The sequence below is a fragment of the Hippocampus zosterae genome, chromosome 5 (assembly GCF_025434085.1).
Source record: "Hippocampus zosterae strain Florida chromosome 5, ASM2543408v3, whole genome shotgun sequence".
Classification (NCBI taxonomy): Eukaryota; Metazoa; Chordata; class Actinopteri; order Syngnathiformes; family Syngnathidae; genus Hippocampus; species Hippocampus zosterae.
In genome coordinates this window covers 13,939,662-13,962,959 of record NC_067455.1, presented here as the reverse complement: position 1 = coordinate 13,962,959, position 23,298 = coordinate 13,939,662, and the positions used below count along the sequence as shown (strand labels likewise).

Genomic DNA, 23,298 nt, shown 5'->3' with positions numbered 1-23,298 from the left:
AAGGCCACACCACTCACACACAGGACACAAGCCAATGCTGAAACAAGCCATGCGTTTTACATTAAAAAAATCTCACTGCACACGTCCAAATAACAATATTACAAAAAAATAATTATCTCTTCTGGATTTTTAGTGGCTGTCATTCTGTTATATAGCAACAGGTCAACTTTACCCCAGCCATCTTGTTGAAGGATATTAAATGTTCCACTTAAGTACATGTAAGATACATATTATTTTTCTATCCGATTAAGTAAGTATTTTATTGAAACTGAATGACACTTTTTAATTTAGTGGGTGAGACATCAAGTACGGCGGCACGGTGATTGACTCGTTAGCATGTCCGCTTCACAGTACAAAGTTCATAAGTTCAATTGCTGGCCTTTCTGTGGGGAGTTTGCATGTTCTACTCGTGCCTGTATGGGTTTTCTCCGGGTACTCCAGTTTCCTTCCACATTCCAAAAATATGCACGTTGAGTTAATGGAACACTCTAAATTGGGCCTAGGTGTGAGTGTGAGCACGAATGGTCGTAGTGTGCCCTGCAATTCGCTGGCAACCAGTTCAGGGTGTCCCCTGCCTACTGCCCGTAGTTAGTTGGGATTAGGCTCCAGCACGGCCGTGGCCCTCGTGAGGATAAACAGATTAGAAAATGGATGGATGGATGGATGGACATCAAGTTAAAGGCAGACTTCAATTACCTAAAAGGACAATCAAATGACAGCAAAGCCACCAAATATGGAGGAGCTTCATCCTTGAGAGCTCTGTCAGTGACAAAACGGTGAAATATTGTATTGAATCGTAAAATGAAAGTGTGAAGAAAGTGAATATATCCCACGGCACACTTGATGATCTCTCACGGTGTTGGGAATCGGTGGTACAGATTGATGACAGGTTCTGTCACCGAAAATTGCTCACGTGTAAATACCCTTGTGTCTCAACGGGGGGCAAACCATAACACAACTTCTTAGCAGATGTGATGACCTCCGTGCCAGGCTCCCACCGATCCAAGCTGATGACCATCCAAAACTTTCCGGACATCTCCATTTCTGGAAACAGTCAAGATCCCTTTGGATGTTGCGGGCTTTTCCATGTGTGCCCTCCCACGAAGCACCCAAAGAAATGGGTCAAAGGTTCATCATGCCTAATGGTAGATGGACCAAAGAGAATCCCCACATGATGACACAAACATCCTGAACTAGGAATTGGAATCTTCCAATCATGTAGCCCAAAGGGGAAACGTAACCATCCTTTCATTCCTCTATAGATTTTTCTTGACTATTAATATACTGTATGTCTGCACAACAGCTAGTCTATTGTGAGGGGCAAACCGCACAAAATGAATGGATTTTTTTCTCCGCCGCTTTAAATCATTATCTTTGTCTACATTCTGTCTATCTGTATTTTGAGCCAACATGTCTTGATGGTATTACAGTGTTCAGGCATTCATTTAATGCAATACAGTTCAACAGTATTACTGCTCTTGTTTGGATTTTAGGGTATAAATTGTCCCATGTGGAATCCCCTTTTGGCAGAAGGTCCTCCTCAAACACATTGGGCGTCACATTCCTCGCTATTGGTCGTCATGGTGACCACGGGACAGCTCCTCTATATAAGGTCCTCCCCTCCTCAGTCCTGAGGCACAACGACAAAGTGAGTACAACCTTCTGAATTTCACGCAAGTTAGAGACAGAGAGAGGAGGGAAACGTCAACCCTCAATCCTAGAATTCAAGCGAGCTTCAGTCTAGACACTTTCTACACCGAATATTTTTTTTTCCCCCAGCACTGCATGCTGGAACTATGACTTCTTTGTGTGATAGAGCTCTTTTCCTCATATGCTTGACTGCACAGGTAGGAATCCCATTTTTCAGAAAATCTTGGAAATGTGTGTTTGTTTGTTTTTAAACTGTGAGCAGCCCTGAAAATGTGATTTAAATATCACGATTACACATATAATTAATTCACATTTTGACCTGGTAAATTGTTACCAGCCTTTTTAAAATACTGCATACAATTTAAATAAATATGACACTCATGAACTTGTCATTCTAATCAGCATCGCAGCTGATTGGCAAAGAGAAATGGCAAGGATCATGGAGTCCATTTCAACTTAAGTTACTCGCCTTGGTTCCTTTTCTTCACAGTTTGCTTAATTGTTCACAGCAATTAAAGGTGTTTACTTTGCCAGCTTTACATCGCTGACAAAATATTATACATTCCACCTTTGCGCATTTATTCCTTACGTTTTGAAAATGTACACACATTGGAGAAAAACATTGTTTTTATGTTTACTCCAATCAGGTGTTTACATTAGCCCGGTCCCAAGTGTGTCCACAAAGATGCCAGTGCCCGGAGGAGCCCCCGATCTGTCTCCCCGGGGTGCCCCTTATCCTGGACGACTGCGCCTGCTGCCTTGTGTGCGCTCGCCAGAAAGGTCAGGCTTGTTCCGAAACAAATCCCTGTGACTCACGAAAAGGCCTGCAGTGCGACTTCACCTCGGGAGAAGACAAAAAGACGGGCGTATGCGTTGGTGAGTCAGACTGCGCAGTATCCAGATATTGAGATATTGGATAGCATTGTAAATAAATACAACATGGTTCCTGGTTGTGCGACGGTCTTTGTCTTCCAGCCCATGAAGGAGACGTCTGTCTTCTGGATGGTGTGGTCTACCAGAACGGCCAGACCTTCTTCCCCAGCTGCAAACACCAGTGCATGTGTCGCGAGGGGCAGATCGGCTGCATACCGCTCTGCAATGTTGACGTCATGCTGCCGGGGCCCGACTGCCCTGTGCCACGCCGAGTCCACGTCCCTGGCGAGTGCTGCGAGAAATGGGTGTGCGATTCCCCGGCTGAAGCCAGTGCACTGGGAGGATTTGCTATGGCAGGTAGGCGGGCATTTTTTCGGTGCAATCTGGTAACATCCATCCAGTTACAAGAGTTGCACCAACGGTCTGTCTTTACCCAGATAATAATCCTGCTATCTGATTGAGATAGTTCAGGGTTCATAAACATTTTTTGAAATTGAGTGCTACTTCTTCGGCACTGATTAATGCAAAGGACGCCCACTTTGCTACACAATGCTGAAATCATACAGTATATATTTTAAACACACTGGACAAATATTTTTAAAAATTGAAGCAGAGAACTTTTCTGAATGTTTTTTTTTTTGCTCTGATTCCAAATTTGCCCGAAATTTTTTTTTCTTGCACATAATAATAATATAATATGTAAGACAGTTACCATATTTTCCACACTATAAGGTGCTTCGGAGTACAGTACCTGCAATGAATGGTGCATGGAACAGAAGCTACAATAGTGGCTGCGGTTGCGGTATGCATCCACTAGATGGAGTTACGCTAATGGGAATACAATACAATATAATACAGCTTTATTTATGTAGAGCGTTCACAACCGCTGCAGCTCTAACAAAATGCTTTACAGAACACTTAAAATACTACATCCAAGAAATCAGATATCAGAATATTGACCCGTATAAAAAGCACATCAGGTTATAAAGTGCACTGTCGACCTTTGAGAAAATTGAATGCTTTTAAATGTGCCTTATAGTGCGGAAAATACCGTACGGCAATTGGCTGCCAAACAGTTCAGGGTGTGGCCCTCAAAATGCAATAACGCAGACATATATATACAATAAGATATTTGTCTTGGATTTCATTTGATGAATGTGCCACATGCAGACACACAGTCTTCCTCAGACTTGGAACACACACGCCTGGCGTCGCACTAGTGAGAGACACTCAGAGTTGAAAGGTTATTTACTTAGCTCTGACCTGTCAGAAGAAAAGGCCAGGATGATGCACAACACAGAGGAAAGAGAGTGTTATCACCTCCACCACAAATGTGAAGCATTGATGTGATTCTATGATTTTTGTCCTTTTTTTTCTTTTTTTCTTTTTTTAAGGTGAAAGGCTAATTTGAATGTTTTTAACCTGCCTCACCTACATGTACTCCTGCAGCTTTTCGTCAAGAGGAAACGGTGAGCTTTGACTCCTGGGACCCCAGATTGAACTGCATCGAGCAGACCACAGAGTGGGGAGCCTGCTCTCGCACGTGCGGCATGGGGGTGTCCACCAGGGTCACAAACAAGAATCGCCGTTGTGAGCTGGTGAAGCAGAGCCGGTGGTGCATGATCAGACCCTGTCATGACCAGCAGGACCAGACAGCGCTCTCTCAGCCAAGGGTATCCTTGAAGTTGCGCTTATTTTGGGATGGGTGCCAAACAGAAACAAGTAGCACAAAGTATACGATTAAAGATTACGCCACCATTAATCAAGGTCAGACAGGATAATAATCCTTTTTGAATTATCTGTCGTTCATTAATTGATGAAGACGTTTGATTAAGATATTACATTGGCGTAGGGAGAACATACTATGCATGTGTGCTAAAATGTGCCTTTCACATTGTGTCCCCAGAGAAGCAGTAAATGCCAAAGAATGGTGAGAAGCGATGCAGCCGTCCACCTCACCTACAAGAACTGCACCAGCGTCCAGGCCTACAAACCTCGCTACTGCGGCTCCTGCACAGACGGCCGTTGCTGCACCCCACACAGAACCAAGACCGCCCTGGTGGAGTTCGCGTGCGCCGGCGGTAAAACCAGCAAGAGGCCGGTCATGGTGATCCTCACCTGCGTCTGCCACAGAAACTGCCAGTGGGACAATGCAGTGTGGCAGCCTTCGGAGCTGGGCTACAGTGGGATGACGGTATAGGTCTGACTTTTGTCATTACAGGCAATGACTGAATTCATGATTTGGAATTCCTTTGTGTTGGACAAGTTCTTGTGCACAATCTTGAACATGAGTTGTATCAACTCTTCTTTAGTCCCAAATATGCAAACTTGTGACGATGTGGACTCTTCTGTGCACAAATGAAAGTCAGCTTTGATTTAGAGTGAAAGCACTTAGCACATATGACGTAATGAGTCTCTCCTCTTTTGGAGATCAAATTTAGAGAATGAACTACAATGGATATTCATCAGAGATTCGCAAGGTATCCTGAGAGCATTTATGGGACGACACAGGACAGAGTCTATCTACACTGTGTGAGTGTTGGTCGGCTTCAGTTAGCCCTGTGGATGTGTTCGTGTAAAATAAAAACTGAAATCAATATGGAACCCCTTTTCTGAGAGTCAAAAGCGTCATGTAAAAATGTTAACATAAGTTCCAATACGTTATGATTACTGTAGAGGTGTGTAGTTTCCAAGTATGGGATTCCTTGTTAAAATAACTGGACCGTGCTCTATGACCTGGCCCTAAGAAAGGGCTCAACCTTTGATCAGAGGTCATTATTGGGACTTTGTGTCATTTCTAACATCTGCCTGATGTCCTCCCTTGTTGTGTCTGGCTATTAACACAATAATAGCTGCATATTTAAGTCCTAATATGAATGACAAAGGTTCTTGTTAAAACTTGCTGTAACAGTTTTATTTTCTTTGTGTGTGTATGTGTGTGTGTGTGTATGTGTGTGCGTGTGCGCGCCTGTGCTTCATATTCTTCACTCATAATAACTGTTTTGTTTTTGATAACTTTTGTCTAACCCCTCTCTGCCTAGGGGCCCGTAAAGTCCTTTAAAAATAAATGTATTTTTGTATCAAAGAGCTTTTCGGTTGTTGCCCACAACTACAGAGTTGATATATTATTTATCTTACATTAGGGGATTCCAGACTAGTTCTCAGATGTTATTTGCAGCCCACTGTCTGTTTTTAGTGACAGTGACCAAAATTAACAATTGACATTACCTGTGTCATTTTCCTACATTATAATGAGGCGGCCCCGGTTCTTAAAAGTTACGCTTTTGTCTTGTCAGTCCACGGAATATTTCTTCCAACGTTTTTGTGATCATTAAGAACAAATGTTATTTTTATTTTTTCGAGGGGGGAGAGGGGAGTACTGGTTTTCACTTTGGACGTCTCCTGTGACTGACATTTTTAACTTATGACAGTGAGGCCTGTAGTTTTTTGGATGTTGTTCTGAGCTCTTTTATAGCCTCCTGGATGAGTCTTTGCACTTACGGAGTCGTTTTACTTAACTGATACTTCTGGGAACTAATATGAATATTCATTCATCTTCCGAACCGCTTGATCCTCACTAGGGTCGCGGGGGGTGCTGGAGCCTATCCCAGCTGTCTCCGGGCAGTAGGCGGGGGACACCCTGAATCGGTTGCCAGCCAATCGCAGGGCACACATAGACGAACAACCATCCACGCTCACACTCACACCTAGGGACAATTTAGAGTGTTCAATCAGCCTGCCATGCATGATTTTGGAATGTGGGAAGAAACCGGAGCACCCGGAGAAAACCCACGCAGGCCCGGGGAGAACATGCAAACTCCACACAGGGAGGCCGGAGCTGGAATCGAACCCGGTACCTCTGCACTGTGAAGCCGACGTGCTAACCACTGGACTACCGGGCCGCCTAATATGAATATCCGAACTAATATTAATTTATTTGTGTCTTGTTTGTTATCAACCTGATTTGTATTGTGGAATAATTGCTGGGGTGGGTGTAGGGAGGGTAGATCTATTGGTCTCTTTCATTTTGTCTCATCGATACTGTTTAAATGAATTTTGCATTCAACGAATTTGGTGGTAATCACGTGTGGGTGCGACCACTGGCCAGTAAAACCTATAACTCAGTTGTCCAAAAAAATGTGGTTCACCACAGTTAACTCATAATTTAACAAGAGGGGTAAACAATTACTTCTTCAAATAGGGGCGAGTGATAACAACGGCAGTTTTTTTGACTGGACTGACTCTAGTCTAGAGGCTGTTCATTCAAAAGATTCACCCCACAAGACTCACAGGCTTGAGTTCTTCAGTGTTCTCTCATTAAGTCCACAAATCAGCCATAAGGTTCATATTCCCACTCACACATATTTATCAAATCATAGGCATTCCCAGAGTAATAATGTCTAAATCAGGGGTGCTCAAACTTTTTGGATCGAAGATCTACTTTTCGATCAACTAACCTCCCGGGATCTACCCATACCGGCACGCACCTGCGCGCGCACGCACACACGCCCTGATGAGAAACAGCCTGAAACTGAGGCATGCGATGCACTTTTGCAGCCTGTTAACTATCGTAGCTCACACGTACCGTTTTAAATTGCTTCCTTGGGCCCTCCTAGATTCCTATTCTTTGCTCGTGCCCTCGGTGAATTGTACACGAAGCAAACTCTGACTGAGAATAATGACAATAAAAGATAGAGCGCAACAGTTCTGATCACAAGCTGCAATTGCAGACTGCTGAGAGCTAACAACCTCCGGTGACGTAATCACGCGCCACCGTAAATTCAAGATTTACCTGCTTTATTTTATTTTAAAATATTTTTTGGGTGAAAATTAGACTGATAAGATGATTATGGTGCAGTGCACATTAACACAAAAATATATATTATTAACATATACAAAGACACACAAATGGATGGTTGTTTTTTTTCTCCTCGAAACTCCTCGGATCTACTTGAGACCTGTCTTAGATCTACCGGTAGATCAGGATCTACCTAATGGGCACCGCTGGTCTAAATACTCTATAATAACAAGGATCAAACTGGAGTACCTTTCATTTCTGCTTGCATTTTCTTCTCTTTCCAGCAGTGGACGCTAATGTTTCATTAAACACGGTATGCCTTCCACTGCTACGCGGATGACTTGTCACATCTATGTCCCGCTGAGCAAAAAAATGGAGTCCACTTTTATCCTGTCTGGAGAAAATCAAGAAAAATGTCTTGAATTTCAATGAAAAGAAGACAGAAGGGATGGTGTTTGGTCCCAGTCCATTGTACATCCCATTCTGCAGAATTGGGCCCCCTGCCTCATAATCTTAAACTGGTTTAAATTGCTGCCGTTATTAAATCTAGCTTTTTTTCATCTTCGGCAGCTGGTTAAAGTAAAGCTTCTCCTTTCTCGAGAGCACTTTGAAACAGTAATTCATGCCTTCATCACATCCCAGTTGGATTACTGTAACGCACTTTACTTTGGAGTTAGCCAATCCTCCAGTAAGCGTCTCCAGTTGGTCCAGAATGCTGCTCACCTATTGACTGCAACTCGTAAGAAGGAGCACATAACTCCTACTCTGGCATCCCTTCACTGGCTCCCTATGCATTTTAGTGATCTTGTCAATATCCTATTATTTGTTTTCAAATCTTTAAAAAGCCTACCTCTCACCCTACCTACCGCTTTGAGCTCCTCCACCCTGACGCACCTGCCGGTGCCTCAGATCCAGACGCTATTAGAGGTACCAAGAACTAAGCGGAGACTCATTGGCTATCGAGCCTTTTCCGTTGCTGGTCCATCTCTTTGGATGGACCCACTGAACCTTCGGCAAGCTCCCTGACTGCCCATCTTCAAAGCTCATCTTAAAACTCATTTTTATTCTTTGGCTTTTGACTCCGCATGACTCAGACTTGATTTTTAGTTTGACTGTTTTTGTGGTTCCTACTGTCTTTATTCATTTATTGTTTTATTGTTTGTTATATGAATTATTTTTGCTCCATGTCCAGCACTTTGCGTACAGCGGTGGTTGTTTTAAAGTGCTCTATAAATACAGTTGAGTAGAGTAAACCAGTTCCTGCAGTAGTTCCCAGATTCAAATAGCAATTCATTATCAACCACTACATAATGTTGTTAAGACCACCTTTTTTCTCCTTGTTATTTTTTTATGTTTTGAAGGTCATTACCACAACAAAGAATGATCATTTCCATATAAAAGTTTTTTTAAAGCTGAGCTGCTACACTACACCTCATTAACGCAAATATCCTGTGAAAATTTCTCTCTTTCTTCAATTCAACCACATCCCATCTTTGCTTGTTTCACTTCTAATGAAGGACTTTTATTTGGGGGGGGGGGGGGGGGGGGGAGAAACTGCCCCCCAGACTTGTCTGTGCAGTTTTGTGCAGTAATTGACTACAGTTTGACTGTTCATCGGATTCAACCAACCAAATCCCGGCTTTGTTTGAATTGAAAACTTTAAAGTCCCCCACGTCCACACCTTTTTTTCTTCCAGAAAACACGAAAAACACAACCAAATTGTGATTTCTTTGTGATATTTATGAACAATTTCAGAGGATAACAGAATGATCCCTTCAACAAAATATGCAGCGGATTTGAGCAGAGGTGGCCAGCATCATGAGATATTTAAGGCATTATAAAAAGAAAGTGACGATATATCCTACAGCACACGCTTAATGTCGTAAAAGTAAGTGTTCCATCACACCAGTAGGTGTCAGAGCAACATCACTCATCTAACAGTTTTTTTGGGGGGGGAAGTTTCTCCACACATGCTATTGTGCTGTTGAACAGCATGTGTGCATCCAGTGCAAATAATCTTATTTTCATTATTATTATGATTACGATGATGATGATTAAAAAAGATCTTTCTTCCTTTCTGTCTTTCTTTCTTTGTTTCGAAATGTCAAAAAACCGGAACAATCGCATTCCTGGAGGCGCGCAACCGACCCCACGCCTCCATCCGTGCACGCACACGCACACAACGTACAGCCAGCAAAGGATTGTGGATTTCGATTCCTCTTATTGCCGTTTAACACCAAATACTATCAACAATTTGACATGATCAAATCACGGTTGATTGAAAACGCCAAATCTAGTGTACGACTTTAGATAATGCCGTGATATGCTATGTGCCGCCACAATTACAATTTTGGACGGCGCAAATGAGGAAGTGCACATTTGGGGGTTCTTCATTCTCGCGTAGCTTCATGCGAGTGTCCAAATGTTGGCAACGTCGTGCACGCGGTGGTTCCGCAGGTATGATCGCTCGATAGCCGGGAGCAAACTCCACCCAAAACACGCACACGCGCACACAACCTGTGGCCGAGTGCGGCGCTAAAATACGTGCTGCTCGCACAGAGTCGCGTGGAGAAAAGTTGTGTGGGTCAAAGTCCGGCAGCTCGGGAGCAAGCGGGACGTGCGCCGAAGACATGCTTCAAACATGGCCGTAGTTGCAGCGAGCGTGCAGGAAAGTGGATTTGTGGAGGTTTTGGTGCGGGCTCGCTGGCACAAAGTTTGGGTGCACTTAAACGAGGAGGCGCTCACGTTGAGCTGCGAGGACGACGCCGTCAACTCCAACGGAGTCGTCACCAATGGATCCTACCTCGACAACAACAACTCGAACAACGGTCCGAGGCTGCCGGACCAGCTCAAACCCGTGCCGGAGACCATCGCCAACAAGAAGCGGTGCGTTAAGGTGACCAAGCAGGACGTCGGCGGACTGGGGATCAGCATTAAAGGCGGCAGGGAGAATAAGATGCCCATCCTGATCAGCAAGATCTTCAAGGGGTTGGCTGCGGACGAGACGCAGGCTCTGTACGTTGGGGACGCCATCCTGTCCGTGAACGGGGTTAACCTGAGGGACGCGAGCCACGACGAGGCGGTGCAGGCGCTCAAACGGGCAGGCAAGGATGTGACCCTGGAAGGTAAGCGGCAGCATCGTCGTGGTGATGGGCGCACCCAACGTGGCGAATTTCGACCACAATAATCACAGTTGTCGAAGACGGAAGATATTACTGGCATGGTAGTCCCTGTGGGCGCATTCTACTTGCATTTGTAGGCAGTGGTGTGCTGTCAGGACCACCAAACAATACCCTGCCTACTTTTCTACCTAAATTCCATTTATGACCCATGAATTTGATCCTTTTATTCAGAATATTATATTCTTTACATTTTGAAGCATTTCTCTTGGCTCTGCCGTTTTCACTAGCAACATGCAGACTGTAGTTTGTTTGTTTGGTTTTTTTTGTCCTATCAGATTTCAGCACTCCATACTACAATGCCATTCTAATCTGCCTCGGCCTCCAGAATCAGTAGTGTTGGTTGATGTAATTTCAATTTAACTGTTTCTTGAACCAATCAGATTTCAAATACGCCCCCCTGGCACCCTTGTTGACTTTATCATTTTTCCATGATGAGTTAGCTAGAGGAAAAACATTTTCAACAGCCAATTTCGACAACCGACAAACATTTATTATGATTATAACATAGATTTTATTTTTTGTTTTTGCCATGCTGAACTTGTTCGCTAAATATTGATAATGTATTAGCACAGTTGGTGTTTCATTGCATCCTATATAGTATTGCTAATTTCTATTGCTGCAACGTGTCAGAGATGCTCACTCGGACAGTTGAACACAGACTGGACCCAGGAACAGATTGTCTTTGACTGCCAGGCAGCAGGTACGGTTTTGAGAAGTGAGCACGAGTTAGTGCACAATGTGTTAGTGGTAGTAATAAAAAGTGGATGAAGTCGGGTAAATATCAAATGGGGTTCATGTACCAAATGTGTGGTTCGCCACTGGCTTTAGAGAACAGGTGACAAGTCACAACCACATCACTTTATTTGGTCCGCAAAGGTGTGCCGCAATTTTTTAAAAACAAGCTCTGTAAATGATAAACACAGTCATGTGGTTGGGAGATTATTACATTTACCACACATAAGAAGAATGAAAAGAATTGCATAGAAATGTGCTATAGCCACGTGTCAAATCTGTAAACAAACTCGATGCAGTTGAGGTTCTGGCTATGAGATGTCATCCATTCATCCATTTTTCAATCCGCTTATCCTCACTAGGGTCACGGGCCGTGCTGGACCCTATCCCAGCCGTCTTCGGGCAGTAGGCGGGGTCCACCCCGAACACACCCAATCGCAGGGCACACATAGACGACCAACCGCATTAATCAATCAGATGGCTGATTTGATCATGTTTAAAACTTTATTTCAAGTTTGTTTTGAAAGAGGACTTTAGTTTTAGGAATTAAAAATTAAAATAGCAATACTATATAAGGATGCAATGAAACACCAACTGTGCTAATACATTATCAATATTTAGCGAACAAGTTCAGCATGGCAAAAACAAAAAATAAAATCTATGTTATAATCATAATAAATGTTTGTCGGTTGTCGAAATTGGCTGTTGAAAATGTTTTTCCTCTGGCTAACTCATCATGGGAATATCACACACACACACACACACACACACACACACACACACACACACACACACACACACACACACACACACACACACACACACACACACACACAAGTTTACCAACATAAACAGTTGCATTTAGAAGATGAAAATTGGGCTGATAGAAGATTACTCTGAAAACTGAACAGCATTTTGCACACATACACACACATACACACACACAGAGGAAAATGTATCATGTAAGTGCCCACTTCTGAGTTTATTCCTGTTCCCATGAGGACTCTTGAATGACGAGTTTCTCCCTCACTCACTCAGTAGCGCACGTCCAATATACACACGGTGATGATCCTTCCTAGGGGAACAAGGGGAACACACTGCAGAGGGGAAATGCAGAATTGATGAGAAAAATAGGCAGAGGGAACCGAGCAGGGGAAGCGTGGAGTAGAATTGCGATTTTAATGGAGAAATGTGGCGAGGGAGAGAAAAGCTGCAGGACAGCTAATAAGGGAGGCGAAGAGAGTGAAGCAAAGACGCGGAGGTAAACTTTAGGGTACACGAGTGCCGGGAGGTTATAGTGCACTCATTTGGGAAAAGCAGTGGATGTACAGTCAGTAATGGATCTCTGTGAACCTGGAAGGCATCCACCCATCTACCCAAGCGTGTATGTTTCATTCCCAGTGAAACATGTGATCTGTGATATTCCCAGAGTTCCCTTTAGTCCTTACTGTAAGTCGCTTTCTGAAACTGGAGAGAAGCGGTTAGGACGAGAGAGACAGAGAGAGAGAGAGAGAGAGAGAGATCAAGAAGAAATTAATTGGAGAGGTGAGACGTGTCTTCTCTGCATTTACTTAATGAGTCAGAAGCAGTCAGTGCTAAATATACGCAGGTGAACGCTTCCGCGGAGATGCTTGTGTACATAAATGAAATGTAAATCGAAGCAAAAGTTAGCTCAAAGAGACATTTTTTGTCTGTGTATTGTGCTCAAGAAGATTGTGTCAGCAAACTTTTCCGTAGGAAATATGATGCACACCATAAGGACAAATGTTTGCGGACACACCTCATGGTTTAGCTTCAGCAAAAAATGTTTTTGAAAAGGTCCTTCTACCTATGCCCTATGCGTTAAGGTCTATAACGGCAAGTTTGGATGACTGGCCTCTAGAGCTCAGGTGTCAAAGTCAAAGCCTGGGGGCCAGATCTGGCCCGCCACATCATTTTATGTGACCCGCGAAAGCAATTCAAGTTCCATGATGCTTGCTAAAGTCTGAACCAAAATTTCAAATTATCATATGTAATCCACAATAACAGTCATTATTCTTGACTTCTGATTTTAACACTAGTTGTCCATCAATTTGTTGTGCGCTGTGTGTGTAATATGTGGAGGTGATTAAACATTTATATGGTTTGCCAAAATTCATAACGGCCCTCCAAGTGAAACCGTAACTACAATGTGCCCCGCGACAAAAATGAGTATGACACCCCTGCCCGAGGGGATCATCGTAATCTCACCTCCATCAAACACTTTGGGGATGACAGGAGGCATTTTCATTTCTTGAAGGTGAAATGTTGCGAATTTATAAAGCAGAGGTCTCAAAGTCATTTTCAAAGCAGGGTGCCCTCAGAGAGCTGTTATGGCTGTAAAAAATCATATGAATCTGAAAATTTCATATCGTTGCTGTCAAGTGGAATTCTTGGTTCTCGAAAGAAAAACCTCAAAACATCATCTGGCTTGGGATGCTCAAGTGTGCTGCTTATTCATACTGCTATTATATACCTTATTTTGCTATCCTGACAGCACAAAAAGGCTCCTTCACAAAAAGCATACGACTCGCATTATCTTCCCAATTTCATTTTCAGACTTCTCGGATTAGTGTTACAAGACGTCAAACAATGAGCTCCGAAAACAGTGTATGTTATTAAGTGGAATTTTTTTTTTCCTCTTTGACTGACGCTCTCTCTTCTGCACCTAAGCATTACAGCTATCCAGTTTTTCACAAAACAGGCACGAAAAATATATACAACCTTAATTATTTTCACACGGCATTGTCTAAAAGACATCGAGAATTTCAATCCTGAAGCGATGTAATGCTGCACGTTCCCCGATAAGTGAGGAAGAGACAGTTTTATGATCCGTCCCAGTTCAAATTTCAAGGCCGTTAATAGATTTATTCTCCAGCTTTTTACAACTACAGTATTTAAATTGGTTAACAATGTGTAAAAATAACAGATGACATGGTTACAGACCAACAGTATTGATTAAGTGAAAAAATCTGAAATTTACCACATTTGGACATAGCGGTATCTGGCCAACAGCGTACATAATTACCCGAGCAATTCATTGCTAATAAGATAAGATAAGACAACCTTTATTAGTCTCACAATGGAGAAATTCCCAATTCACAGCAGCAAAGTTATGAAAGTAAGAAGTAGAACAACAAAATATAGGAGCTGCTGGAAAGGCAGCCACTCTCGCGGCGCCATTTTGAAGTCAAAATAACAAAAATAACACAACACAACACATAGGACAGATAGTCGTGCAATCTTCACCACTTTTCTGCATCCACTTTGTTGTCTGAAGCAGTTCTAGATGAAAGAGGAGAGGATCAAAGTGTCCTTTCTCCAGGGGATCAGAGACGTCATGCTGAAAATGTGCACACGTCTGCTACAAGCTAAGTTTTGAAAGCAAACACAAAGCTGTAGCATCCATTGACGAAAAGAGATTAGTTCACTTCTCCTGTCCCACGTAATCCGCTTCAAACTCCAAGCCGCGACTCCCAGCTCCAAATCCGCATCGGCACTCCGCGCCAACGCTCCTTTCTTCTCATCGTCGGCTCCTCAAGACCTCCATCCATCCAGCCGCAGACCGTTCAACAGCACCGATCTCTCCGCTGAACAAAGGAACAACAAAAGGAATTTGAAATCGGGGGTGATCATGTTAAGAAGGGGATTTGGAATGTTTCTTAAAATTGAAGACAAATTCCAAATGGGTTTCAGATTTTCTTCCAAAATCTATTAACACATAGCTGGAAACACTAGGAAGACAAAGTATAATTTAGGGGGCCACATAAAGCGACGGAAAGGGCATTAGACTGCTTGGGTACATACAGACAACCATTCACACATCAAAGGAATTTTGGTGTATCCACTGAACCTAACATGTATGTTTTTGGAATGCATGCAAGCACGAAGAGAACATGTAAACTTCACACCGGAAAGAAGCAACCGATATTTCAACCCAGATTCTGACAACGGTATGGCAGACAGGCTAACCACCATGCTGCGCCTCACGCATCATTTTAACCCTTAATTTTCTTTTGATTGTACAAAAGATCAATAAAACACCACATTTATTTTTGGTCTTCTCTTGTCACGATCTTTTCACAACCCTCATTTGATGCAGGGCCACTTTGGACCTATAATAAGTGTTGACGCATAGTTTGAGAAAAGCACTTAGTCATTCTTTTGATGCTCCATTCCCTGAAATCTTGTCAGGTAGACTGCTTATAGAAAGCTCTTTGAGTAATTATTCTCTTTCCTTTGATACCCCATCTTCAGGTCCTTTAGCAGTATGTCCACCTCACTAGTAATACAACTAGGGTGCACTAGTAGAACATCTGTCTTGCCAGTAACATTTTCCTTCTACTTAGTCTGTATATGGAAGCTACTGAAAAAACATTCCCTAGTCCGCTATTAGCATGTAGTTACAGACTGTTAGTGGACGGCAACAGGCAACTCGTTGGACATTTCTTCACACTACAGTGAAACTCCTCTACAATAAAACCTACATGGGCGAAAATACCCCTTAGTGTGATAAGATCTTCATGCATTAACACTCTCCTGCCCCCCATACAACGAAAAATCCCCTTGTTGCATTATACGAAATCATTTTCTCTGCTCTTGCCTCGCGACGAGATTCACGACAACGAAGTCTAATCCAACAGCGACCTCAACTGCTTTGTTCGGAAACAGCAACAGCAAACACCACACTGGTTTACACATGCGCAGTAGTACAATAAGTGTTTGTTATTGTTAGTTCCAGACGCAGCAAGAACGTTGCATTGCTAAAATGGCTACAAAAGGACCTTTGGATGTCAAGCAGTTAAGACAAGAGCACTGACGCTGGAAGAGAGGGTAAAAGTGATCAAAATGAAAGCTGGAGGAAGCAAAATAAAAGACATACAAGAAATTGATGTCAGTGAAAGTGAATGCTGATCGTAAATTTTGCAATTTCTTGCCCTTTTTTTCTTTCTTCATTGACTATATGAAGTGTCAAATAAGTGTATGCTCATACTTATGCACTCTTGGAATAAAAATAAAGAGCGCACATACTGTACGTTTGTGTGTGCGTATACACATTTGTGTGTGTGTGTGTGTGTGTGTGTGTGTGTGTGTGTGTGTGTGTGTGTGTGTGTGTGTGAGAGTGTTTGCTTCTGAGATCAAATTTGCCACAGTGAAAAACCACCTGTTGTGAAAAAAATTCTTGCTGCAAACACGATTTCACTGTAGAAGAGTTTCACTGTATTAAAACAACTTCAGCATGCTAGTTGGACAACAACAGCAAAAATTCTGAGTCAGACACAGTCGTTCCATGAGTTGGTCCGGAGCTGTTCCAATACGTGCATATTCTTACGTGTTCTTCAGTCAGAAAAGATGCGCTGCTGCTGCTGTTGTTGTTGAGCAATCTTCCATCTGGGTTTGTTGAGGTTAATTACCGATACTTTGCTGCAGCTTTCTTGTACCATCTCTCCCAAACTTTGTACACTAGTTTGGGTTCTCTCGCAATTTGCTCCAGCGTCGTCAGGTTTACTCGTGCTGTTGGTTGTATGTCAGAACAATCCGGCAATATATTTTCTGCTGTCTCTAACCCCCAGTCAACACATTCGGCAGATGGAGTCTTCCACTTGGCCAATTGTGTGCTGCCATTTCCGCAGATCGGGAAGGTGACCACTCTGCAGTCTGCTCATACTGCTGCTGCGTTCACCTGGTCCATATATGATACACTCACCGACTGCCCAACGGCTGTTTATAGCATGCGTCCCTACTACGTTACTATAGTCTCATAGTGGCTTTTTTTTTCACCTGTGGGGAGCATTTTCACATGCTGGGCTCAGACTTGAAGCGTCGATCACATACAACAGTCAACGTAAGAATGAGCCGTGATCTTTTCAGATTTTTTTGTGTTCCATTGTGTGTGAGGCATTCAAGCATTTTGTTGCCTGGCAACATGATCAACTCTCATTCTCTTTGCACTGCTTCCATGTGTTCCGTCATGGGCATGGTTTTCTTAAATTACTTGTACTTGATGTACAAGAAATGTGAATGCAAAAAAATACATGCCCATTCAAAGTCGCCTCTTCCAGATCCCCAACGTAGGCCCCATTTTCATCGAGAGGCCCCTGTGCCGCATAGTGTAAAATGAAGTGCGGCTTCATTTTCATGCCAGGGCAAGTCTAGTTTACCATGTTCGGGAGCATGTTGCGCCTCGCTGAGCACTCCAGTGGGTGTCGCTGGTGCGCTCAGGGCACACCCCGTGCACAACCGGACAATTTGGTGACAAAAAGTACACTGCACTTGGTGTAAAATCTGGCACATCTTCATTTTCATGCCTGGGCAAGTCTAGTTTAGCAAGTTTATGATTGTGGTCGACCACGCTAGGTGTTGCAGCGTATTTGATTGCACACTCCTGGAATATCTGGCAATTTGGTGACCACAAATAGACTACATTTTAGACCTAAAACCAGGTCTTAGGTGTGGCATATGATGTTATGCGCTTTTGGTGTATTTAAACAAGGCACAGTCAAATTCTGGGCATCATGGACATGTGTGGTTGAAGTCATCATTTATAAGTATGACGACAGAAGGCATCGAACCCTCTGAACTGCTGTAGAAATCAAGTAATTGAACGAATTATTGTCATTTTCATCTTACGCTGTCTTCCAACTGTACAGGTCTAGGACAATACGACCAGGACAACTCTACCCATGCACATAGAGTGCACTTTGCACTAGACTCTTCTGGGTATAAAAATAGGGCCCCACAAGTTAATGTCACATTTAAAGTGTGACACATTTTCCAAACAGCTCTCTATGGAATTCAACGCGTCTCATGAAAACCCCACAATCGGAAATTTGGACCTCCTTGAGACTTCATTGAATCATGTGTCTTTGGTGGTTGCGCACGAATTTCAGGTTCATGCGGCGGTTGATGTCTCAGAAGTCTGGATGGAAGTGTCACTACAACTTAAAAGTATGCGAGCCAGGCTCATACGAAAATGACTTTAGCGGCAATAGGAGAATATGTGCGGCACTGAATTCCCTTACCTGTGGAAACAAAGACTTTAAAACAAATGCTCAAAATGCTTCCATTTTGTTGGTGACTCACAAGATGTTGAACATCGATGTTTCGAACTCGAGAGGTTTTTTTTTTTTTTTTTTTTGCGATTTTAAAGCTGTATGTTTCCCATAATGTTGCACACGTCACCGTCTGCGCATGAACGCAGACTAAAAAAAGGACTGCAATCAAACTCTCTGCCCTGCTTGAGCTGGAAGAATATGAGTCAGTGGCCTCCAAGCTGTTTTATTTCGCCACCCAGCAATCCAAGCCTGTCATTACCTGACAACTGCGATGAGGCAGTGTTAGTGTGTGTGCCCATCGTTGTATTCAGTCATGGCCACTGTAGTCTAGACCAGGGGTGGGCAAACTACGGCCCGCGGGCCAAATCCGACCCCTTGGTCTTTTTAATCCGGCCCGCCGAAGGTTGGTACACAATTATGGTTCGATGTCAACGACTGCATTCATTTCATTTGGACTTGTAATGACAGGCATTTCAACGCCAGGTGGCACAGTTAGTTGAAGTTGCAGAGCATAGGGAGGAAGGGGGAGACGATACGGAAGCCCGCAGTAGCGCCAAGTCAAGCAAATCCCGTTCGACACGACAGAATAATGTACTCTTAAAGTCTGAAAAACGTGCCAAAATATACTGCTTTTTAAATAAAGAAATCCAATTAATATTATGTCGAATTTAGTTCACCCTTTTGATCCGGCCCTCCATAATATTTTCTGGTTCTCATGTGGCCCTATGCAAAAAAATAATTGCCCACCCCTGGTCTAGACCGACGTTCCAGTCAGAGAGTACGTGTGTGTGTATGTACGTGGGTGCGTGTGCTGGCTCGTGAGAGCCAGTGACAAAGCCATCATCTGTTCATCATCACACGCTGACTTAGAATGGATGATATCGCTATTAATGACAACAGTGTTGTTGTGCTGAAGATACGCAATGCAATTTTTCATTCTACTGCTTTGTATACAGGACACTTACACAAAACAAAACAAAAGCAGAGATGCTTCCTCCAAGCTTTGTGAGAGGAATAGGAAAAACATCTGTCGCCTCCAGGTGTAATTATTGTTCCTCCGTCTTTTGCGAGTTGACCCAATTTTCTTTTAATGATCGTTACAAAACTGGAGGATTCATTCTTATCCAAAGGCCTACATACTTCAGCGGAATAAATACTTGAAGGGGGAAAAAGTGAAGCCAAATCCAGTGGACTGCTCATAACGTCGCTGACACATCAAGCCCACTGGCATCTTTGTGTTGTTGTTGTGATGTGTTGATGTTCACTGGTCAGCAGCTCACTGAGAGAATCAGCGCTGCGATTGTGGTTCGGGGGAAATGTACGGTGAGTTAGGTTGTTGCCGATGGAAATACAACCATTGTATTCCTCTTGCTTATTCCTCAGGCCTTCGCACAGCGGTTCAATGAACTTACGACGCAGGACAGTTTTCCGCAGTGCTTGTGCAAGCTAAACATACGCGGATTTCAGGGAGGATATGAGATGACTTCTTTTGGTCTTTGTCTGAGCTGAGGGATCTTTTCACATGACACCCTCTTTGTTGGTCTGTTTATGTTGTTTGAATGACTTGAGAGGTTCAGTGACAGCTGTTCAAGTCGGCCTCCTTGGGGAGATCCACTTGGAAGCGCTTGGATTCTGTGTGTAATCCTTTGGAGGCAACACACTGCCAAACACTTCAGACTCAGTTAAAATAAGTGTAGCTGAGTGTCTGGAAGGACTAGGCTGGACACAAAATAATTTTTATGAGGGCTTTATTCCCGACTGAACAATGAGAAATTGTACAGCTTTAAGATGAAAGTCTGAGATGTAAACTGAATTTTAAACGAGTTTGAAAAGGGATCTAAGAGATCAAAGAAAATCATTCAACAGATTAAAGACAATTACGCCACAATAGACAACAGCAGTGGCTTGCTTAATAGGGAAACAGAAATAAAAATACATTATTTCCAAGCCACAATACTTCTTAGTGCAGAACAAATAATCATTACAACCCAATGTTTTGAGATGCAGCCACACTTACTCGATATGTTCCGGTGTGTTGGGTGTGTACAAAGCACGTGGACAAACACAAATGATCTCCCCTCTAAAGAACAGATAACACAGTTCATATAATTTCACAGTAAAAAAAAAAACATATTTACATCTTATAACATTGCGAACACCTACGCTGTACAGCTGTTCACACGACTCACTAGTGGTAGATTTCAAACTCCAAACCAAACCACTCCAGATATTGTGCTCTACAAAAACTAATTCAACTAATTAATCATCTGTCCAAAATTAACACCTAACATGCATAATGGTAAACTAGTTACCAATTACCTAAATATCGCCAGGGTTACGATGACGATCATGGGTGTATCAAGTTGGGACAAGCAGTGGGCACAGTTCAGCGACGACCCTCCTTCACGTGCACGTCACCCTTACTGGTCTGATTCGCACACGCTGCATATGTTCCCGCGTGTTTTGATCTAGTGTTGCTCTTTAAGTGACAGTGCTACATTTGTTAAACAAGGAAACCTTCACTACAGGCATCTAAGTAAGGTTCACTTGGTTACATAAGCATGGTCTTTTTCTCTCATGATAATAACGATTTTTATTTTGGCTCATTTTTAACCAATAGAAGGAACTACCAATGTGGCATACGTTGGTAGATTCTTCGGTCACCAAATCTGATTGGAGTTTGTCTTCTCCATCTTTTTTCCAACTTCAGTTTATTTTATTTTATTTATTTATCGGCATCAGAGACTTTATAGTCATGGTAGTCATTGTCGCTGCCAATATAGTGGTTCTTAAGTCCTTAAGCTCCTTTAGTTCCTCCTTCCTGCACTCCAAGATGCATTTCCTTCATAGAAATAGCACGTCATTATTCATTCCCTCTTGGTTTGTGTGCTTGTGTGTGTGCGTGTGTGTTGTTCAAGTCAAGAGGCACAATGCAGTCGCCAGCTTTCATTCTGTTTTTGTTAAAGGTGAAGGTGAAGTTGCATCTCGTTCAGAATCAGACGTAACATTCCTTGAATTTGGGCGAGTATCCTAAAAAGGTTGCCGTGAGAGTCTCGTGAAGGTGTTGTACTGCTCTAAATATATCCAGCTCATCAGGGCCTACAAGGAAGCTTTCATTCTGCAATCACAGGAGCCTTTTACTTACTTTTCTGACTCAAGTCTGTTCTCCTTTCAACTCCTACCTTACTCGTCACAGGCCTAATGAGAAGAAGTTTCTCGTACTTTATCCGCTACATTTACTCACCAATTAAGAGTCCCATTCAGAGCATATGGAAAGCGCCCCCCCCCCTCAACCTCGGGTGAGCATAGCAAAAAAAAAAAAAAAATCAAGTGGCAAGAAAACAATTTAATGAGACTCTAGTCATTGCACAACCGGCGATACTGTCAACACAGCTCCTGAGGAAATCAACTGTCGTATTTACAAATGTGTAATCGGATGGGGTTGAGGAGAGTTTAACAAGCGAAGTGTTTTTTTTGACGAGCGAATGGGGTTTTTAATGGGGGGGCCGTGCAGCTGGTCGCCGGTGGTAGGTTGTCATTCATCAGGAGAATTGTAACAGTGACCTCGAAATGAGATGCATAGTAGTTACAAGAGAAACAATTTGGCAGAGTCTATTTGCGCAGACGCAGGTGGAAAGCTGGTCAAAATTGGAGCAAGAACATCATTTTATGGAAAAACCTGCTGGAAATGTCATACAAATGTTGAACCTCTATTTACATCTTATCAACCTGGCACAATACGTGATGACCTCACGAGACTTTATTTAAGGCAGCATAAAAGCATCAACTGTGTGTGTTTGTTTGGTGGCATTGTCTGAAATCAGGACAGTACTTAAGAGAAGAAAAGGAACGGGACGATAAAAAAAAAAACACCTCCTGGTTTCCAATCACTCTTCCAAGTGTTTCAAGGTCAAGAGTTGACAATGAATGCCGCTCGTCAGTTGGATGACAGAGCGGAAATGTTGTTTCTAAAAGCATGTTTTAATGTTTTTACTGCACGTTGTGTACATAAGGGTTTATTTGAAGTGAATGTTAAAAATGAAAATAAGATAAGAGTCTTTAAAAGTGTGCGTCACTGCTTTTCAGTGTGTCTCCATGACAAATCATTGAAATTCGAGGACATGTTCCAAGCACAATAGATAGCGTGGGCAAAAACCTTTGCAATGGGGTGTTGCCCAACCCAAGTTCATTGGGGCAATCTGCTTCCTTTGTAGTCAATGTGCAAGCCCTGGAATTTGCACACGGCCGACTTCCTGTCACATTTCGGGTATGGGTCCTTCAGTCTTTTCAATGCATTGTCTTATGATGACCAGGCCACACAGCATTGTTGATGTCGATGCCAAATTGTTCTCAAAATTCCCAGTTGAAATCATCAATGACCTTTTAGGCATTATGTTAGTACTCCTAAAATTCTTCAATAACTTTTGACCTAGATACATTTGCATCCCCCCAAAAGGTTTTTGGCCACTTTGAAGCCCACCAAAAGGCAATTAATTTGCGGGAAGATGAATAATATTAAAGCAGAAATTCCAAGAGGGCCTTTCCATGACCTAATTAGAAGAGTCAACATCTTTCATTTGACTTGCTGTTATTGTTAAAATGTTACTTTAAACATTGCCTGTACAGTTTATGACGGACATACTGTATGATGGCTATAGTTTTACCAATATATACCTGATCGTAATTGGTTGATTAGTTTTGAAATCTAAACGTTATACTAAACTTGCTTTAATCACCCAAGGTTGTAAGGTTGCGCTGTATTTCCTTCTCGCTGCTCGCCATTTATAGGGTCTTACGCATAGTTGGTGCTCTTACAGAAACGGGACCCGTGGGAGTATGCACACACACACACACATGCACTTTGTAACCATCGTTCCCAATGAAGCTCTTTTTGTGTCTATGAGATTATGTCAGATCCATCTGTAGATTAAAAAAAAAAAGATATTTTTGTCATATTTGGGACCGCAGCAAACTGGGCTGGATTCGCACT

General features: G+C 42.8%; 2 protein-coding genes and 1 long non-coding RNA gene across 5 annotated transcripts in view; 2 read left to right on the top strand and 1 right to left on the bottom strand.

Moving 5' to 3' along the window:
- Nucleotides 1-304: 304 nt before the first annotated feature.
- Nucleotides 305-4,756, top strand: LOC127600888 (CCN family member 3-like). Its single transcript, XM_052065775.1, has 5 exons — nucleotides 305-1,847; nucleotides 2,298-2,526; nucleotides 2,626-2,880; nucleotides 3,973-4,196; nucleotides 4,430-4,756. The coding sequence occupies exons 1-5, from the start codon at nucleotides 1,797-1,799 to the stop codon at nucleotides 4,721-4,723; spliced, it is 1,053 nt and encodes a 350-aa protein (XP_051921735.1). The 5' UTR covers nucleotides 305-1,796; the 3' UTR covers nucleotides 4,724-4,756.
- A 4,719-nt stretch (nucleotides 4,757-9,475) lies between these two features.
- Nucleotides 9,476-23,298, top strand: part of sntb1 (syntrophin, basic 1) — a 36,086-nt gene continuing 22,263 nt past the window's right edge. Inside the window, exon 1 of one of the 2 annotated variants that reach the window (XM_052065756.1) lies at nucleotides 9,476-10,446. In XM_052065756.1, the coding sequence (XP_051921716.1) occupies nucleotides 9,963-10,446 (484 nt within the window). In that variant the 5' untranslated portion in view covers nucleotides 9,476-9,962. The remainder of the gene's footprint in view (nucleotides 10,447-23,298) is intronic. The other variant, XM_052065755.1, reaches the window with a different exon arrangement.
- LOC127600901 (uncharacterized) lies at nucleotides 20,040-20,859 on the bottom strand. Of its 2 annotated transcripts, XR_007962435.1 has the most exons (3): nucleotides 20,628-20,818; nucleotides 20,472-20,545; nucleotides 20,040-20,388 (listed from the first exon to the last, which is right to left on the bottom strand). It is a non-coding gene; the product is annotated as an uncharacterized LOC127600901 (long non-coding RNA). The 2 variants fall into 2 exon arrangements; XR_007962434.1 differs by having other exon boundaries at nucleotides 20,040-20,545; nucleotides 20,628-20,859.